The 19,464-nt window shown below is 35.7% G+C and overlaps 1 protein-coding gene across 2 annotated transcripts in view; it reads right to left on the bottom strand.

Annotated features, from left to right (window-relative positions):
- LOC111155016 (ankyrin repeat domain 28) overlaps nucleotides 1-19,464 on the bottom strand; it is a 123,643-nt gene that overhangs the window by 11,311 nt on the left and 92,868 nt on the right. For both annotated transcript variants that reach the window (XM_022515010.1, XM_022515011.1), the window contains exons 15-21: nucleotides 14,987-15,098; nucleotides 13,818-13,844; nucleotides 13,331-13,405; nucleotides 10,340-10,541; nucleotides 6,345-6,432; nucleotides 5,768-5,885; nucleotides 5,005-5,224 (exon numbers count right to left, since the gene is read on the bottom strand). In XM_022515010.1, coding sequence (XP_022370718.1) covers nucleotides 5,005-5,224; nucleotides 5,768-5,885; nucleotides 6,345-6,432; nucleotides 10,340-10,541; nucleotides 13,331-13,405; nucleotides 13,818-13,844; nucleotides 14,987-15,098 — 842 coding nt within the window. The remainder of the gene's footprint in view (nucleotides 1-5,004; nucleotides 5,225-5,767; nucleotides 5,886-6,344; nucleotides 6,433-10,339; nucleotides 10,542-13,330; nucleotides 13,406-13,817; nucleotides 13,845-14,986; nucleotides 15,099-19,464) is intronic.

Raw genomic sequence — 19,464 nt, 5'->3', positions numbered from 1 at the left:
AAAAAGTCCTATATAGCCTAATATAACTTTAAAATTAATATATATTTATATAGCATAATTAACTTCAAAATATAAGTATTTTGATTTTAGTAATGAGCTAATGATAAAATCTCAAATACTACAGTAGTGTCTGAGGGAAAAAGTACAAGTCTCTGTCCCCACCGCCATCTCCAGTTCCACTTTCTAGATTGTAACCACTATTACCTAAACTGTTTCAAGAAATTTCTAGGCATATATAAATGCATGCACATAAACATGTACTACTTCCTTTTAAAATTTTTATGAAAAATTTTAATTCTGCAACTTGCTTTTCACTTAATATAAATAGTACATATCCCTCTATAATAACATATATAGAAATCTTATTTTTGAATCATTGGAAAAAATTCACGGCATTAAAGTATATCATAAATTATTTTAATTTCTAATTATGGATTTTGAGGTGACGGCTAGTTTGCATCTGCTATATAACCAAATATGCTGTAATGAAATCTTCCAGTACTTTATTTTAAAAATTTTTTTAGATTTTACTTATTTATTTCTTCGAGTGTACCCAAGTGGTAGGGGGAGCCCGAGGGAGAGGCAGACTCCCCTCCCCACTCTGAGCCTGCTGGGATCATGACCTGAAGGTAGGCACTTAACCCACTGAGCCACCCAGGCTCCTTCCAGTATTTTTTTTTTTTTTTTTTAAGTATTTTTGTAGGATAATTTCCTAGAAATGGTATTGCTGGGTTGAAGGACAAGTATAGATTACTGATAGATAGGCTCACAGTTTTTATTTATTTATTTTTAAAGACTTTATTAATCTTTAAATTAATAAAGGGGGGGAAGGAGAGCACTCCTGCACGTGCGAATAACTCAGGGGGAGGAGCAGAGGGAGAGGGGAAGAAAGAATCTCAAGCAAACTCTGGACTGAGTGTGGAGCTGGATACGGGGCTGATCCCACAGCCTTGACACCATGACCTGAGTCGAAATCAAGAGTCACTCAACCAACTGAACCAGTCAGATTCCCAGGCCCACAGTTTTTGAAGACAGGGAAAAACCTAAACCTCAGATTTTCTTTACTTAATTTTTAAAGCAAGGATTTTAGTTAAAATCCAATTGCTATAATAATTGTTGCAAATGAAATGTTGCATCATTTATTTCATTAGTAATTTGGAACCTGTTTTAGGAATAAATTAGATTCTTATACAGGCTATTTGTTTATGTCTATCACTCAGTATTTGTCTAACAAAGTGATGCTAGATTTATTTTTTTTAGTTACTCTATCATTCTCAAATAATAGCTCAACTTAATTTTTATCCTATAATTTTTTTTACCAGGAAAAAAGTAAGTTTTAGGAAACCTGTAACTGTTTCATCTTATGTTAGTTATTTTCTCTAATCCAATGGTTCCCAACTGGAGCAATTTTGCCTTTCAGGAGACATTCAGCCATGTCTGGAGGAATGTTTGCTCATCACAACTGGGCATGGGGTAAGAGGGTGCTACTTTCATTTACCAGGTAGAGGTTAGCGAGGTTGCTAAACACCTTCCATCCACCGGCAGTCCCTCACAACAAAGAATTTTTGCCAAAATGGCAATAGTGCTGAGTCTGAGAAGATTTGCTTTAACTCTTTCTCCAAATATCAACTCATTACAAAGAAGTAACCATGGAAAGTTGTCCAGTACAGATTTAAGAGTTTCCTATCACCCTAGAATAGCAGTTCTCAAGGTGTGAGTCTGGGGAAACACGGGGTATGGTTGCAAACTATCCTTTTCTTAAATTAGCCAGTAAAGAAATTTGCCAACCTTCTCACTAAAATTGTTTTTTGTTTTGAAAAGAAGTTATTATTTATAAAAATATTATTTATATTAATAATTAATGAATTTATTATTTTATTGTTTTAAAATTTTAAAAAAAGATTTTATTTTATTTGACAGAGATCACAAAGCAGGCAGCGAGGCAGGCAGAGAGAGAGGAAGGGAAGCAAGCTCCCTGCTGAGCAGAGAGCCCGATGTGGGGCTCGATCCCAGGATCCTGGGATCATGAACTGAGCCAAAGGGAGTGGCTTAACCCACTGAGCCACCCAGGTGCCCCTGAATTTATTATTTTAAAGTAAATTAATAAATGTCCTTAAGTTTTTCAGTTCTCATTTCCAATATAGTAAGTATTGATAGCTCTAACTCCCAGATCATGAGACTGAAAGGTCTGAGAATTACTGAGTAGACTGTATACTGCAAAAAGAGAGTTCTGGGCTACTGATTACCTCCAGCAATCATATCAAGCTGAAAACTTTGTGTCCTCGTTTATGAAAGGATGATACAACTGGTCTCTTCATGTTTCAGAGGGATATTCCAAGGACACTTAGAGCTTCAAAAACATTTATCAATTTTTAAAAGAAACAAAGGGATAATACAAGTACTCTTAAGTTCTGTGATTGAATGACTATATAAACTGAAAATCTGGACTTTAAATGTAGTATGTATAACCAATTCTTTTCTAAAACTTTGTCATCATTTCATTTTGAGACAAAGGTTGTTTTCTGGTTTGTTAGAGTGCTTCCAATTTTGTTTTTAGCCATGGAATAATTACTAGTGGAAGTAAAACCATTTTACATATTCTACTCTCAGAATGCCAAATTATGAAACAGACTTTTGACTATAAATATGGTATTAATTTTAGACTGCTTGTATAGCCAACACACATCTAATTCCTTTCAGCTCAATTCAGAATGCACAAATTTGCTACAGTCTGAAAATTAAGACACATCTGCTATGATCTTTAAATGGCAACCAAGCATGTAGTTCATGAAAATTTTGTCTGTTTTGTCTCTTGTACACAAGGTGCTTAGAGAATCTAAATTTAGCAGTAACAGAGTAGGAATTCACTTTAGGGAAACAGTGCTCTCCATAAAGACCTGAAAAGAAATGTCATAATAGTAACTCTCCGAAGGGCAGTTACAAGAGCAGTTTATTTACAACTAAATGCCCTGCCAGAGTAAAGACAGCTTATTTTGTGATTTTTCCAATGGTTAATTCTCACTGATATATTAAAAAAGAAAAAAAGAACCAAGCAATAAAAATCTGCTTCAAAACAGTTTCATTTCTTGGGATGCCTGGGTGCCTTAGTCAGCTAAGCATCCAACTCTTGATTTCAGCTCAGGTCATGATCTCAGGGTTGTGAGACTGAGCCCCACAAAGGCTCTGCGATGGGCATAGAGCCAACTCAAGATTCTCTCTCCCTCTGCTACTCTCCAGCCCTCTCTAAAAACCAAAACAAAAAACCAAAACAAAAAACCAAAACAAAAAAAACCTAGTTTCATTTCTTAAATAAAACTCACATCTGTAGTATGGTAAAACTCACATCTGTATTGTTTCCTTACAATATTCGATGGTTTTGGTTTTCCTCATACTTGCAAAATGTCATTATACTACAAAAACAAATCAAATTCCAATGGCAAAATATAGTTATCTTTTTAAATTCAGGACTAGTCTTTGGCCATTTCACTATATTCATTAAATACCAATTTTACTGAGTATAAAAGAAAAAAGAGAAGTTGAAACCCAAAGGTTTTAATCTTCAAAACTGTTCTGGCTTAGGATCTAAGGTAGTAAAAATGAAACAGACTAAACTGAGCTTGTGAATTAGCAATACATTTAACTATTCAAGTTTTGATGGTACCAACAAAATGGTACCAGAGATGGTACTCAGAGATGATGGATGCCCAATAGTCATCACAGAACAATACTCAAGAAGAGACAAAAACTTTCTCACAGCAAAAGATTAGAACTCTCAATTCTGGCACAAGGATTAATATGAAAATTCAAATACTGCATTTTAGAAAATACTTATAAAATATTTAATTAACTATAATTTTGCAAGATTCAGGTTTCTCCCCTTTCACTGTGACTCAACATTATCTGTCAAGATTTCTCTAGTAAAAGAACCACGAAGGAGCACATTACAAAAAGGGAGAAACCTCAACTCTCTGGTAAGGCAGTCAGCTGGATTTTAAAACAGATACTATACTTATTTTTTAAGTAAGTCAATATTTATATCAAGAGGTAATTCATATTTTCTTACTATTTTGAGGGAAAGTTATTAGAATTGTGAACTACTTTTTCAGGTATGCTCTCAAAACTAAGAGTAATCTAAACGCTACAATGAAATTCAAAACAAATTAAAAATTCCCTCATATATAGAGTTGATGTTTACAATGTACATAATGTACCCTAGCATTTTCTAACATGATCAAATCTGTGGCCCTATGCAAGGAAAAAAAATCATTATCTCTCAACATGCCTCCTCACTTAAATTACCTTAATTAGTGACATTTCATAAGCCAAACTTCACTCTGAACATTTAAACCTTAAACAGCTTTATACTTCTCTGAGTGACTGTCAGTGAGCCCACCTATAAAAGGACTGACTGGCTGTGAGCTTCTAGGAAGCCAAAGGTCAGTATGTTCTGATCGTGTAGCAAAGTTAACTTAACCATAAAAGCTTCTAAGTTTCTAGGTCTGTGATCTGCTAAGATTTTATTCCCTTAAAATGTGGAGCATACATGTTACTGTTGCTATAAGGATCTATATTGCAATGTACTCAGAAAACATATACAGATTTCAGTTTAGAATGTGATACATTCTTATTTTTTGCTACCTTTCCCCCCCAATACAAGTACACTTAGAAAGTAAAAGAACAAAATCAAATTATGAGCGTATTATATATATAAAGGACATTGTAAATATTAATAGAAGTATATTAAAAATGCAAAAATACCTGTTGAAGCAAAGATCTAAGAAAAATTTCAAACTTAATGATGAGTTTATATCAAAAGATCTTTGGCTTTACCATGACAAGTGACAGGAGTAAGCTTACAACTACATAGGTATAGTATTTCTATGTTCCTACTGATCTCACAGTTGCCTAATAAATATTCACGATTATCATAGTGTGTTATAGTTTGTTGTCTCTGTTTGGTACATTAACAGGCATTTAATGTAGATTTATAACTATATACTCAACCGTTGTAGCAGGCCCAGTGAAGTGCTGTATATCCATGATTGTCTGCTATGGCTGGGTTTGCATCTACAGATGCTGCTGACTGCAAAAGGGCTCCAAGAACACCAATGTGTCCACAGGCAGCTGACAAGTGTATAGGTGTCCGGCCCCTGCTATCGCGAAATAAGCACTTAGCACCATGTTGAAGTAATGCATCTACACATTCTTCATGGCCTGTAACTGCCTGAAAGAAAAAGTATTTGTAGGTATTTGAATATATTATCTTGGGTACTATGTGCCAATTTAAAAAAATTTTTAAAGTCTGTATTCCCCATATTTGTCCATCAATCAAAGCATTTATCATTTTTTTAGTAATTAAGTGTTTTTATTGGAAAAGGCTTAAAAATTCATGTAAAGCAGTAACTTTATCAAAACACAAGTATTATGAAAAACAGGAATAAAGGAACTTATAAATCAGTAAAAACAATGAAGGCAAAAGAGGTGAATGGTTGCAAAGGGGAAAAGACAAAAATGTGTAAGAAAATAGTTGTAATAATGAGAAAAAGTAAAATGGACATTAAGTCTACTCAAGGTTTTGGGGTTTTAAAATTTTCTTCCAACACTGTTTCCTAAATTAAGTTGTGTTTTGTAGCTGTGTAAAATTAGTGATCCAAAACTATTTAGTAAAAATCTGATGAAGAAAAATAAACACAGCCTAGTTTAGTTTTAGGGAAAATGAGATCCTAAGAAATTTTTGATTAAAGGCAATGGGAACATTTTTGCTTACCCCTCTATGCAATGCTGTCCTTCCCCATTTATCTTTGGCATCTACATTTGCTCCTTTGTTCAGCAGTGAGTAAACACAGTCCGTGTGCCCATTGAGAACAGACAGCATCAGAGGAGTCCTGGGCAACAACAGGAATAGGTTCAGTGTTAAGCACATAAGACTCCACTCCATGAAGAACAATTAAACAGTGTGTTGGCCTGTTTTCTAAACATGCCTTTTTGTGATGCAAATTTAAAGTATACTTAGATGAGAAAACTATACTTGATGCTATTCAGTTAACATATTATGATAGATTTACTAAAACAGGGGCAAAAGCATGAAGATCAACACACATCTTATTATTTTTTTAAAATTTTATTTATTTATTTGACAGGCAGAGATTACAAGCAGGCGGGGCGGTGGTGGGGGGGGTGACGGGGAAGCAGGCTCTCTGCTGAGCAGAGAGTCTGATGCAGGGCTCAATCCCAGGACTCTGAGACCATGAGTTGAGCTAAAGGCAGAGGCTTTAACCCACTGAGCCACCCAGGCGCCCCTCAACACACATCTTAAAAATAATTTAAAAATCATTAGAACTTACTGTCCATTTCCATCTTGAATGTCTACTGCATTCTGTGGTTCTGCATTTCCTATTAGTAGCCGCAAGCACTCTGAATGACCATTTGTTGCTGTAGAGTGATATTTTAAAATTTCAGTAATTACAATAGTAAAACAGAATTTCCATTTTAGGGCATATTTTCTAGATGTACCTGTGAGATCCTATCACTGAATTTACTAGTCAAAGAAAAAAAAGTATAGATACAAAGGAGGTTTCTATTGCCTTTGTTGGTGAAACTGAATAGATTTAAATCCCTCATGGTAAAATACGGCCAATAGCCATCCCTCACCATCTGCCCTGCCAACAAAATGCTCATTTTATTTGGTGCTTTGATGGTAGCAACTGTGATCAAGCGGAGGCACCCTGCCTTTAGCCAAGGGATGAAATTGTGATTAGATCAAGTTCATCACAACTACATTCTTTCCAATGACTGGTTTCAAGATGAGTCTTGGTCTAGTCTGACCACTGAGATGCTAAAAAGTCTGAGGGCTTCTGGGAAATATTTTTATCTCTGATAATGACAAGTTCTTCTTTTCCTGATTTTTGATGTGAATCCTGTAAAGAAGCAGTAGCTATTCTGTGCCATGACTGCAAAGGCAAGAGAATAGAGAGCTCTGACACCACTGCTGAATCAATCAATCCCGGAGCTGACTCTACCTCTGAACATTTTGTGAGAGGATAAACACTTGTCACTTAAGCCACCTTTTAGTTGGGTACTATGAAAGTATTCCAATGGATACATAAATAATCAAAGAAGAAACCATCTATTTAAAGACTGTATTTATATGTCTAAACATAAAATGGGCAATGGTATAAAACAGAAGTAGCCTAGAGAAAACAGCTATCTTTTTTTGGGGGGGGGTATTTATTTATTTGAGAGAAGAGAGACAAACAGAGATAGTGAGAGATAGCACGAGTGGAGAGAGGGAGAAGCAGGCTCCCCACTGAGCAGGGAGCCCAATGCAAGGCTCAATCCTAGGACCCTGGGATCATGCCTGGAGCTGAAGACAGATGTTTAACCAACTGAGCCATCCAGGCACTCCAAAACAGTAAGCTTTTAAGGTAAGCAAAATTCAGGTCTTTCCCATAATACAGTAAAATTTGAAGTTTAAATATATAAGTCACATAATGATGCAAAAAGGAATATCTATCACTGTTCTTCCTAATTAAAAGACAAATTAATGAAAGAAAGCTAGGTGCCTTAATATTCTACAGTACCTTCTAATAGCTATATTAAATTCTAATAGTTATTAAGACTTACGGTACAAAATCATTCCATATCTATATGCTACACTCTGCCAGCAGCTCTCAATGTAATCACTAACAGCTGACACTGAAGCATCTCACTTGGGGATGCATCAGGGAAATTGTTTGGCCTGTCACTTCTTTAATGGACTCACTTACACTCGGTTCATAGTAGCTCCTGAGAGGTTTTTTTTGTTTTATAAGTTCAATACTTAAAACATCAAGCATAACATCACTGTAGGAGAAAACTGGTTCCCTTTTGGAAAAAAAATTGCAACGTCCTCCTCATGATTTATGACTAAGGTGCTCTTTAACAATCTCCACATTTGAAAGGTATCTACAGAACCAGGTTTGCATTTATTAAAAAGGTAGGCACCACTAATAGCCTGTAGCTTTTTCAGTGGATAGGATATATAGACTATCTGACATTGGTTAGCCACTTCTGAGGGACTGGCTAGTGTCTTGTTTCAATATTTATCAATTAAGAGTGCAAACCACTCCATGAAAGCTTTAAATCAGCTCTGCAAATGATCTGTGCTTACAACACAAAAATTATTAAGTTGCAGAATGGTATATGAACTTCATTTTTTTTTCCTAGAATAATAGAAAAGGATGGCATTTTGACTTCTTAGTTCTTAGCATATAGCAGTTTATATATACACATTTTAAAAAATTTTTTAAAAAAGATTTTATTTATTTATTTGACAGACAGAGATTACAAGTAGGCAGAGAGGCAGGCAGAGAGAGAGGGGGAAGCAGGCTCCTCGCTGAGCAGAGAGCCCGATGCAGGGCTCGATCCCAGGACCCTGAGATCATGACCTGAGCCGAAAGCAGAGGCCTAACCCACTGAGCCACCCAGGCACCCCATATATACACATTTATTAGGAATTTTAATCCACTTAAAAATTTTTCCATTTTTGAGCCCTGCGTGAATATCTGATTATTTCTGAAAGACTGCTATGGAGCAATAGTGGGTGTTACCAAGAGTCTTAAAAAATGCAACTATCCTAAAGAACTAGAAGTAAAGTCCAAGACCCATGTTAAAATGTGTCCTTGGGACGCCTGGGTGGCTCAGTTGGTTGGACGACTGCCTTTGGCTCAGGTCATGATCCTGGAGTCCCGGGATAGAGTCCTGCATCAGGCTCCCACCTCCAAGGGGAGTCTGCTTCTCTCTCTGACCTTCTCCTCGCTCATGCTCTCTCTCACTGCCTCTCTCTCTCAAATAAATAAATGAAATCTTAAAAAAAAAAAAAAATGTGTCCTTAAAAATCACTCTGTAGGGGTGCCTGGGTGGCTCATCGGGTTAAACCTCTGCCTTCGGCTCAGGTCATGATCTCAGGGTCCTGGGATCAAGCCCTGCATCGGGCTCTCTGCTCAGCGGGGAGCCTGCTTCCCTCTCTCTCTCTGCTTGCCTCTCTGCCTACTTGTGATTTCTCTCTCTGTCAAATAAATAAATAAAATCTTTAAAAAAAAAAAAAGAAAGAAATTGGATTTATGTAGTAGTCTAACTTCAGAAATACTTCTTCAGTAAAACAGTGAAATATTTTTTACTTCTTTTTGATGGAAGTTATTTTGGATTGGTACGTGCTTTCATTTAACAGTTGGTGAACATTTTGGATTCTTGTACCAGAGTGCTGCATTAAACACATACAAAGGCAGGAGTTATAGACCACCTGCTTCATGCAAGATCTACTCCATGGTGTGATTTTGTGATGTTACAAATATGTGAAAATGCAAAATTATGTAATTTTGTTCTATGAATTGGTACTCCTGTATACCGCTAGCAGATGTAAATTCACAGCTCTCTACAAGAATTACAAGTCAGTATTTATTTTATTATATTTTTATTTTATTTTATGTTTAAGATTTTATTTATTTATTTGACAGAGAGACAGCAAGAGAGGGAACACAAGCAGGGGGAGTGGGAGAAGGAGAAGCTTCCTGACGTAGGGCTCAATCCCAGGACACTGGGATCATGACCTGAGCCAAAGGCGGACATGTAATGACTGAGCCACCCTGGTGCCCCTGTATTCATTTTAAATAGCTGAGACTGGTACACTAAAAGAAATCCTAACCAAGTTTTTTTTTTCACCCCCATTAGGCCTCCCTTATATGATTAGATTCATTTCAGTTAGTCTGTTTTTACAGAGTGATTTATTTTTAAGATTTTGTTTATTTATTTGACAGAGATCACAAGTAGGCAGAGAGGCAGGCAGAGAGAGAGAGGAAGGGAAGCAGGCTCCCTGCTGAGCAGAGAGCCCAATGCAGGGCTCGATCCCAGGACCTTGGAATCATGACCTGAACCGAAGGCAGAGGCTTAACCCACTGAGCCACCCAGGTGCCCCTAAATCCAATTTCTAAGGTAGATAATGTTTTAAAGCAATCATAATCTTGCTGTTGGCTTTTCCTTGACAGAATCACCCGACCTTTTATTTTTTTCTTTGAGAGAGCGGGCAAGTGCATGTGCACAAGAGGAAAGAGGAGCAGAGGAAGAGGGACAAGCAGAGTCCATGCAGAGCAAAGCCCGACATAGGGCTTGATCCCAGGATTCTGAGATTATGACCTGAGCCAAAGTCAAGAGTCAGATGCTTAACCAGGCACATTCCTCATTCAACTGTTTAAAGTCAACATTATTAAAATAATTACCAGTAGTACAACACACAAAAAATTTAAAAAGAAAAGAGTATTAGACACAAAGTGGTAACTAAAATCATGCATAATTTTTAACATACCTGCAGCATGTATAGGTGTTCTCTTCAAAATGTAATCTTTTACTAAAATTGAGGCTCCCTGATTAATGAGTACATCCACACATTCAACATGGCCCTTAAATGCTGCAAGATCTAAGGGTGTTCTTCCACTACTATTTCTCACATCAAGATCTAATAAAGACTGTACCAACACTTCTAGTGCTTGATGGTGACCATGATAGGCCTAGGAATAAATAAAAATATAAATTAAAAAAGTATATACTTTGACTTCTCAGATACCTTAGAAAACAAAGTAATAAGCAAACTTGTCTTCACATTATTACACCTGAGATAATCTAAAACATGCATACTGAGAGTTGAGAAAAGTTAAGTATAAATTTTTCTAATAACCAAATAGTAAACTACAGTGTTAGAGAATGGGTATTCTGCAGAGAATAAATGTTCAAATGACAGGTGATTTTATCACTAGCATACAATGGTCTGGTTCCTGGCATTCAATGAGTGTATAACATAGATTCAGTTAAACCTTTCATTCTAAGTCCATGATTGCAAAGCCTATGCTATTAATCACAGTTTAGTGCTCCACTTAACTCTGATAAAATTTTACTGTATTTAAATTATAGAGATAGCCAGCAACTGAAGTTAATTAGTATTTGAGTCTTCTGATTTCTTAAACTGAAATGACTATCCTCACTTCATAACATGCTGTATATGAAAAACAAACATTTCTTTTAGTGCAAAAATACTTAACACTGAGCCCCGCTTGAATAACTGCCATGTGCCAGGTACTAGCTACATAATAGAGGATGAAAATGTAAAGGTTTGTCAGACTGAAGTCCCCTTCTTTACCACAGTTTGATGAAGAGGCTTTCCACGTAATTCATATCAAAACCAACATGTCAACTGAACATCTATTACTTTCGTTGGACTAGATGCTGAGCAAGACATAAAGCAGTTAATAAGACCTAGTTGTGGCACGCAAACAATGTTTTCTTTAGTTTACTCATATTACCATTTTGTAGCTAAAGGACTTTCATATGCCAGTGCTAATGCCATTCAGAACTACAGCTTAGTAGTTAATCACAGGTGAATGTTTCACTGGGAATTGAAATATGTAAAATTCTACCATACTTGAACTAAATCTGAAAAAAGATACATAGCTAGAAGAAGGCCCCAAACTGCAGCAAAGGACTGTAAAGTTATTTCTTATAGAAAATGTCAGAAAGTACCAGGAAGACGTAAAGTTGCTCTGGGCCTTACTGATCTCTTTGCTGTTTCTGACTACCTACAGAGATTCTCAACCACCTCAAAGATTTAAGTAACTCTACTTTAGGAACTCTATTGTCCTAGGATCATATTTAATCTTGTTCCTCAATACTGGGTCAATGAAACTTGCTACTAGCAGAAAGAACTTTGAGAAACACAGTATATGCAGAAGACAGTATACAACAACAAGAGACAAATAAGGATGACAAGAAGCCATGATGATTTGCCAGAGAGGTGTTCCCCTCAAGATGTCCCTGTATAAGATGGAAACAAGGAATCTGAACAGGTAGTATGTGCAAAGACAAGAACCAAGACCTCAAGCTGGTGTGTTTTTACAGCATCAAGGTGTCCTGGACTGGGAAAGTTTGGAAGGGAAAAAAAATCACTTCAAGTTAATTTTTGAAAACCTCCTGGGAACAGATACAAAATGTGAAAAGTGGTGGTATCATCACAGTTCACGGAGTCTAATTACTAAATTAAAAACTGTTTCCATTTCAGCTTAAAAACACTACTCAGCACAAATAGCCATGTTCATATATAACACTACTACACATAATAGCCACGAAGTAAAAAAAAACTAGCTAAAAAAAAAAAAAGAAAGTTTGAGATAACGTATTCAAAAACTTGGCAAAGTGCTTAGTCTGACACCTAGTAAGTGCTTAGGAAATGGCAGTGCTAGTTTAAGAATGATGATGATGATGTAAGAACTGCCTAGTCATCTGCTCAGACTTCATTTCTTGCCATCAACAGTAAAATAGCTATCTTCTCCATGCTTGCTTTGCCCTTCTGGATGACTTATTTACTCTGCAAGTCTGGGAGAGCAGACAGTATTTCCAAAGACCCAAAGGGCAAGGAAGCAGGACGTTGCAGCATACCTCCTTAGTCATTCAGAAAATGGTAGGGAAGTCTAAGCAGGGAGAAAGGGGTAGAAAATTCAATGCAGATGCATTGGTGTTAGAAAATATGCAGGAGAATCTTATTAAAAAACCCAGCACACGTGAGAAGAAATAAAGGGATCAGTGAACTTGTAGTGATCCTCATTAACTTAGGTATAAACCCTTATAAACATTTTACTACATGTAAATCCACCAATCTCCCAAATAGCTAGTACTGTATCCATGTCTCTTGATTCTCAATCTTCATCTCACCCCCCACAAATGTTAACATTCTCTGTTTCAAAAACAGATTCTTCTTTTAGCACAAAAAGAACAAGATTGGGTCTTGCTTGAAATTTCCTAAAGTAATTTATTCCCACATCTGATTTAAAGAACTGTTTTACTTCACTAACCTTCTCCTCTTAGTGACTGACATTATGAGAATCAAGCTAAAACAGAAATTACAAATCATAGAGCCAAATTCTATGGTATGAGCAACTGAAGGACCACTGAACACACACTTAGTGCTCCAAAATCAAAAAAGTTGTAGAAATGCAGCAGAAAATAAAGTTCTGCTCAGCTAGTTAGAAGTCATTCCATTAGGGCAGTGCATTTTAAAATTCACATCACAGGTATATTCTCTCCCTTACAGTAGGCTTTGGGAGAAACCCAAAGATCACTGTTTATTTTTTAAATAAATTGTAACAGGTACACTCAAGAAGTCTCTGACTTAAAAAAGTTGTTGAAGATTTAATTTCATGATCATCATACATGGCCCAAAAGTTACTGGGTATTAGTTTGAGTCAAACAACCAGATGGGAGATATTTGCAATAAACCCGGCATCAAGTTGGCTGTAAAGGCAGTACTCACGGCCAAATGTAAAGGGCTTATTGTTGCTCTATTGTCTGAATCATTCAGCATGTCTGTCCCAGAGGTTTCCATTAACTGAAAGAAAAGTATTTGAAATGTCAGAAATGGTACTTTTAGATATATTACAGCAGTTATTCCTGCCTCCTTCCTCAAGTTTAAATACATTTTAGAGTAAAAATTGATACTTAAATATGAATTTTAAAATCTCAGACCATTATACTGTGAAAATTCCACTCAGCAAGCTTATACAACAGATCATCATGAAAGGGTGGTGAGGACCACAGAATAAGAGCTCTGAGGTAGGGCTATATACTAGCTTGAGGGAAACGCTATTTACTCACCACCAAGTAAGAACCACCTGCCCCAGCCCCATACCCTAAATGTACTTGTCTCTCTGTTCTCAGGAATGTGTAGATTGGGCTTCAGCTCTAGTGAGAGCAAATAAATTAATTATAATACTCCAAATGGGGGGCAGATTATTACTTACAACATCTAAAGGAGTTTCACTTGCAATCTGAAATAAAATTCAAAATAAGAATATTTAGCTTAGAAAATATTCATATACATTAGAGCTAAATGTTCTCTATTTACACAAAGCTTTGTTAAATTCTATTCTGAGCTTGTGTTCCCTTTGCCTCAAAAAATTAAATCTTTTTTTTTTTAAAGATTTTATTTATTTATTTGACAGAGAAAGATCACAAGTAGACAGAGAGGCAGGCAGAGAAAGAGAGGGAAGCAGGCTCCTGCTGAGCAGAGAGCCTGGGACTCGATCCCAGGACCCTGAGATCATGACCCGAGCAGAAGGCAGCGGCTTAACCCACTGAGCCACCCAGGCACCCAAAAAATTAAATCTTTTAAATAAATAAGTATGCAGTATAATATACCACTTATCTCTATTCATGGGTCTAAGATTTTAGTGTACAAGATACCATAATAACCTAAGGAAATATCTGTTATTTCTGATAACAGGGTTTTAAGTACTGCATTAAACAGGTCAACCTGCTTTTTCTATCTTTAATATCCACTCTGTTGAAGAGAAGAAAAGTTTAATATAATTTAATATAATTTATAAGTAAATAAAGAAACTTTAAACTTGAAGCATCTGTTACACACTTGATAATCTTTTAAATTGTCTCTTGCTTTCTCTTTGGTTTGGCAAAGTGTGGTGAATGGCGTGTATATTCAAGAATGAGATCACAGCTGAAATAAAAAGCTCCTTTGCAGAAGTACTGTCTCCCCTATCAGGAGGGACTGTAAAAAGAATGGGCCTTTCAGAAATCTCTAAATAATTTATATGGAAAAAACCCTCCTCTCACAGGACATTTCTCACACAACACATGGTTACAGTTCTTTAGAAATTTCTGGAAAACATTTATTTAAAGGAAAAGGGAAAAGAAATGCTACATCAACACAGGGTAGTATAAGGGAAGGACACAAGAAGCCCTTTCCAGAGATCTAATTTTCTCCATTCTCTTCTTTTTGAAAGGGGAAGAGGAATGAGAGATATCTTACTGAGGCAAGTATGAATTTAAGAGGTATATATTGGATCTAAAAATATTAAAAAGAGAGTTTGTTTGGTTCATTTATTCTCATTCTCATTATGTTATTAGAATATAAAATCACATTAGTCTTTCCACAACAATTCACGAATCTTACCAGCTGAAGACAAAGACGGTGACCATAAGCAGCTGAATAATGAACTGCATTGTATCCTTGCTTGTCACGGATCCCTGGATTTGCATCATTTCGCAATAAGTATTCCAGGCACCTGTATATAGTAATATTCAAAATTCTAAATTTTGCATTTTAACCAATGATAAAGACAATCTGAAACTAAAAATGGACAATTTTTCTTACAATTTCTTGCAATTTTTCTTTTTCTTGAGAAATGTAAAAATTATAAATACATCTACACTATATAAATGTCATTTAAATGACATTGATTATAACTATCATAAGAATACAAGCGAAATGTTCATTAGAGAATATCCTTCATTCAAAGTGAATATCTCCAAAGTCTGTCAACAAGCTCAGTATACCTGAGGGCTGGCTGTCTTTTACACAGTCACTATGTATGGCACCACCTATTCCACTCAAACAGTATCTGACAGGATTAAACTTAGTGGTGGTGAGCATCCAATGTTGGCAATATTACTGTTGACGTATCTGGAACACATAGTGACTGTAATATCTCATTAGGAAGCTGAAGAAAGGATATAAAAAATATATCTCAGGATAACAAGGTCAGAATTCAATGATCTTGAATCAGAGGACTGAGAAGACTGTAAATGGTGTAAAGTCATATGTAGGTAACAAGAAAGATCCTCCCATGGCAGATTTATCTGATTCCTGGGCTATCAAAGCATTAGAAAAATAATTTTAAAAGGTACAATTCACGATTTGTTATAATTTTAGTACATTTTATTGTTAATGTAGCAAAAAAGGAGCACTGAGTTAGAAATTAGAAGATTGTCTATAGAACTAGTCTCCTACCAATGATCTTGAGCAAATCAAATCATTTCACCTTTGTGGTAAAATGGCCTCTGTTTGTTCCTTTTATAGATGGGGTGGGGGACAGAAATCCAACTAAGAATGCTAAACTCCATTTATGCTCAAATTTCATATCCATAATTATTTGTTGATAATTTGTCTAATATTATAGTATGTCTAACTAAATATTAATTCAACTACTGAGGGAAAATTCATAATCAAATTACTTGTTAAAAATTCAAGTTTCCTTAAGGAGTGCACTTGCCATGATGAGCACTGGGCAATGTATGGAACTGCTCAATCACTATATTGTATACCTGAAACTAATATCACACTGTATGATTAACTATACTAAAATTTAAAAAGACAAAAAAAGTGTAAAAAAATTCAAGTTTCTAAAAGCATACTGAAGTTATATAAAAACAAACAAAAAAGAACTCCAAAGCAACGTAACTGATCTTTTAGTAACTGTATCATATATAGATATATATAGAATGTATTACACACATATATAACTATCATTTACATATCTATATGTTACCTATGCATCAATCATCTACCTACCTATAAGGGCCTTTCTTTTCAATGCCAACACATTTCTTTAATGCTGAATTGCTTAAAATCCTTTAGATCCCTTAGTAATTACTTGCAGACTCTTTATTTATTATCCTCAATGGTAGCAAATGTCTATCCATTTAAGTGGAATTTTGACATTTATGTATAGCTAAAATCATTAGTCAAATATGGTGAACTGGGTATCACTATGATCAAAAAAACCCAAATATGAATCTAAAGTAACAAGATTGGTGTTTTCTGGTGTTCATAAACTAGCTTCGAGGGCTCTGCAGAAAGTGTTCCAGACAGTGTATAAACTGTGTCCAGTTTTCTTTCCTAGGTGTCCAAGTCAGAGGTCAGTGCTCACTGGAATGGATAAAAGACCTGCAGGCCTGGAGGACAGTCCCATTGCTTTGAAGGCACAAACATTTCACCCAAGGGCATATCTTATCTTTAATAAAGTTCTCTAGATGAGAGAGATAAAACAGAAATAGTTCTCCAATTGAGACCTGAGTACAAAGCAGATTCTATCAGTGGAACAAACTATTTTAAGATAACTTGCTGATACATGAGTACTGAAAAAAAAAAAAAAAAGATCTATTTAAGGAAAGTAAAACAAGTAGGTAAGTTCGTGTTTACTTTCTAAAGTAAGAGAGCACATCTCAATGCATTTACAATGACTGGTCCATCGATACAGCATTAAATGGCTTCAAATAATTTGTTATACATTAATTCTTATCAAATCATATGATTTCTTTATTTTTTTTACATTCATATCATTCATATAGTTGGTTTCCTGTAACAAAACAAAGACTAAGAGTGACTTTGAAATAAAATTCCTTCTACTGGCCTGCCTTTTACATTTTGCTAAGCAGTATCAACTTTCATTAACTACTTTGTGAGATAAAGCATTATCTTCAACAAATGGAAAAAATTACTGACACTGAGGAAAATCAAATCATATTCAAAATCTTTTGGCTAGCATACAGCAAAGCAAGGACTAGACCTTAGGTCTTCTCTTCATCCAGTGTCCTCTTCATGCTACCAAATACTTCAGCACAGGAGTTAATGAGTTAGAGTGGCACTTTAACCTGGGTGCTTATAAAATACTGAACCACAAAATTACTTGGTCTTGAATATGTGGACCTCACATCTAATTTGCAAATAAGGGGGAGGGGAGAGAGTGTATTCTTTTTTCCTGATTGTAAGTTAACACACTGATTTTATAAAAGCCAGAAAATCAAGATATAAACAACCTTCCCTGGGGATGCTGACAGGGGATTAGCAAATGATCATAAAAAAACAAACCACAAATACACATTACTGAATAGTAGTAATTTGAAGTTATAGGGATTTTGTGTCCTTTTTAAGAATATATTTCACACTTGTAAGTATGAATTAATCATTCCAGATTATTTTATTAGAGAAATAAAAAAATAAAAATAAAATTCTTTTATTTTTTTATTTTATTCTTTTATTCCCAGTTTATATACCTGGGAATTAAATCAGTGTGATTTAGAAAAATAAGTCAACATTTCTGTTTTTGGGTTTTTTTGGGAGAGGGGAGGGCAGAGGGACAGGAGAGACTATCTTAAGCGGGCTCCATGCCCAGCATGAAGCCCCACACAAAGTTTGGGTATCATAACCCTGAGATCATGACCTGAACTGAAATCAAGAGTTAGACGCTTAACCACTGAACCACCCAGGTGCCCCAATATTTTACCAATGTTACAGTACTAATAATTGAGTCTCCAAAACAATCATTTATTGAAAGGATGCCTCTGGTATCCTAAAGTGGTTACTGTAGCTTATAGCTTCCAGAAAGTTCTCAAGAACAAATCACTGAGACAATAAATGATGGCATTAGACAGGACCTCTAGGATTCTGATATTTTAAAGAAACAGAGGCTCTAAGAAACAGTGTGAGAGGGGCACCTGGGTGGCTCAGTCGGTTAAAAGACCAACTCCTGATTTAGACTCAGGTCATGATCTCATCATGAGATTCAGCCCTGTGTTGGACTCCATGTTCAGTGGGGGAATCTGCTTGAAGATTATCTCCCTTTGTCCCTCCCCCATTCTCTCAAGTAAATCTTAAAGAAAAAAAAAAAAAAACAAAACAAAACAGTGCTAGATTATTTTATATACATAATCTTAGTTTTCCCCACAATTCTAAGTAAGTTTCTTTTCAATTTTACAGATAAAGATTTTGCTTGGCAATTACCTGCTCAGGCTCAAAGGGGTATAATATAGAAACTCCAAGATTTAAACTGGGTCTTTTGGATCCCAAAGTTCATGTTCTTTCTAGCACATCAGGCTGCTTTGGGTAGATACTGAGAATTAAATGTTTAAGTAATAAGTATCACTAGGCTGTTGCTCAAAACAGTTTATATTAGGTGAAAGAACTGATTTATATCACTTTAGTACTGATACACTTCTACAAAAAAAGTAGATTGGTTTAAAACAAAACCACAAATTCCAAACAGTATGGGTTGAACATTGTTATTCTCTTGGTTTCTGCATAAGAATTCAGGTTTAATGTAACTGTCTAAGGGCAGGAGGACCTTGGGTAATCTCTACGTGCGTGTGTGTGTGTGTGTTTGTGTGACATCTCAGTGGAATTTATGTAGATCCCATTGAGTGACACCTAATAACTAGTGTGTGGGAACAGTGGTAAAGGATCATTGGTGGTGATATGCTCATTTTAGGTATAACCTATTTTAAGAAAAATCTATAAATTAAACTCTGAAGTTACAAAATTTATACATCAGAGGATGATCTACTTACCCAAGTTTACCAACATTTTTTTAAAATTAAGATTTTACTTATTTATTTGATACAGAGGGGGAGAGAGAGGGGTGGACAGAGAGAGAGAGCGCACAAGCAGAGGGAGTGGCAGGCAGAGAAGGGAGCCTGATGCAATGCAGGGCTTGATCCCAGGACTCTGGGATTATGACTTGAGCCAAAGACCCATGCTTAATTGACTGCGCCACCCAAGTGCCCCACCAAAATATTTTCTTATTTACAAAGTCTTTACCACAGATTTTCTTTAAAGAGCTACTATCCATAAAAACATACTTCAAGTAATTTAAC

This window comes from Enhydra lutris, unplaced genomic scaffold (assembly GCF_002288905.1).
Source record: "Enhydra lutris kenyoni isolate GAN:26980312 unplaced genomic scaffold, ASM228890v2 scaffoldscaffold39, whole genome shotgun sequence".
Classification (NCBI taxonomy): domain Eukaryota; kingdom Metazoa; phylum Chordata; class Mammalia; order Carnivora; family Mustelidae; genus Enhydra; species Enhydra lutris.
This window is presented reverse-complemented; position numbering and strand designations above follow the sequence as displayed.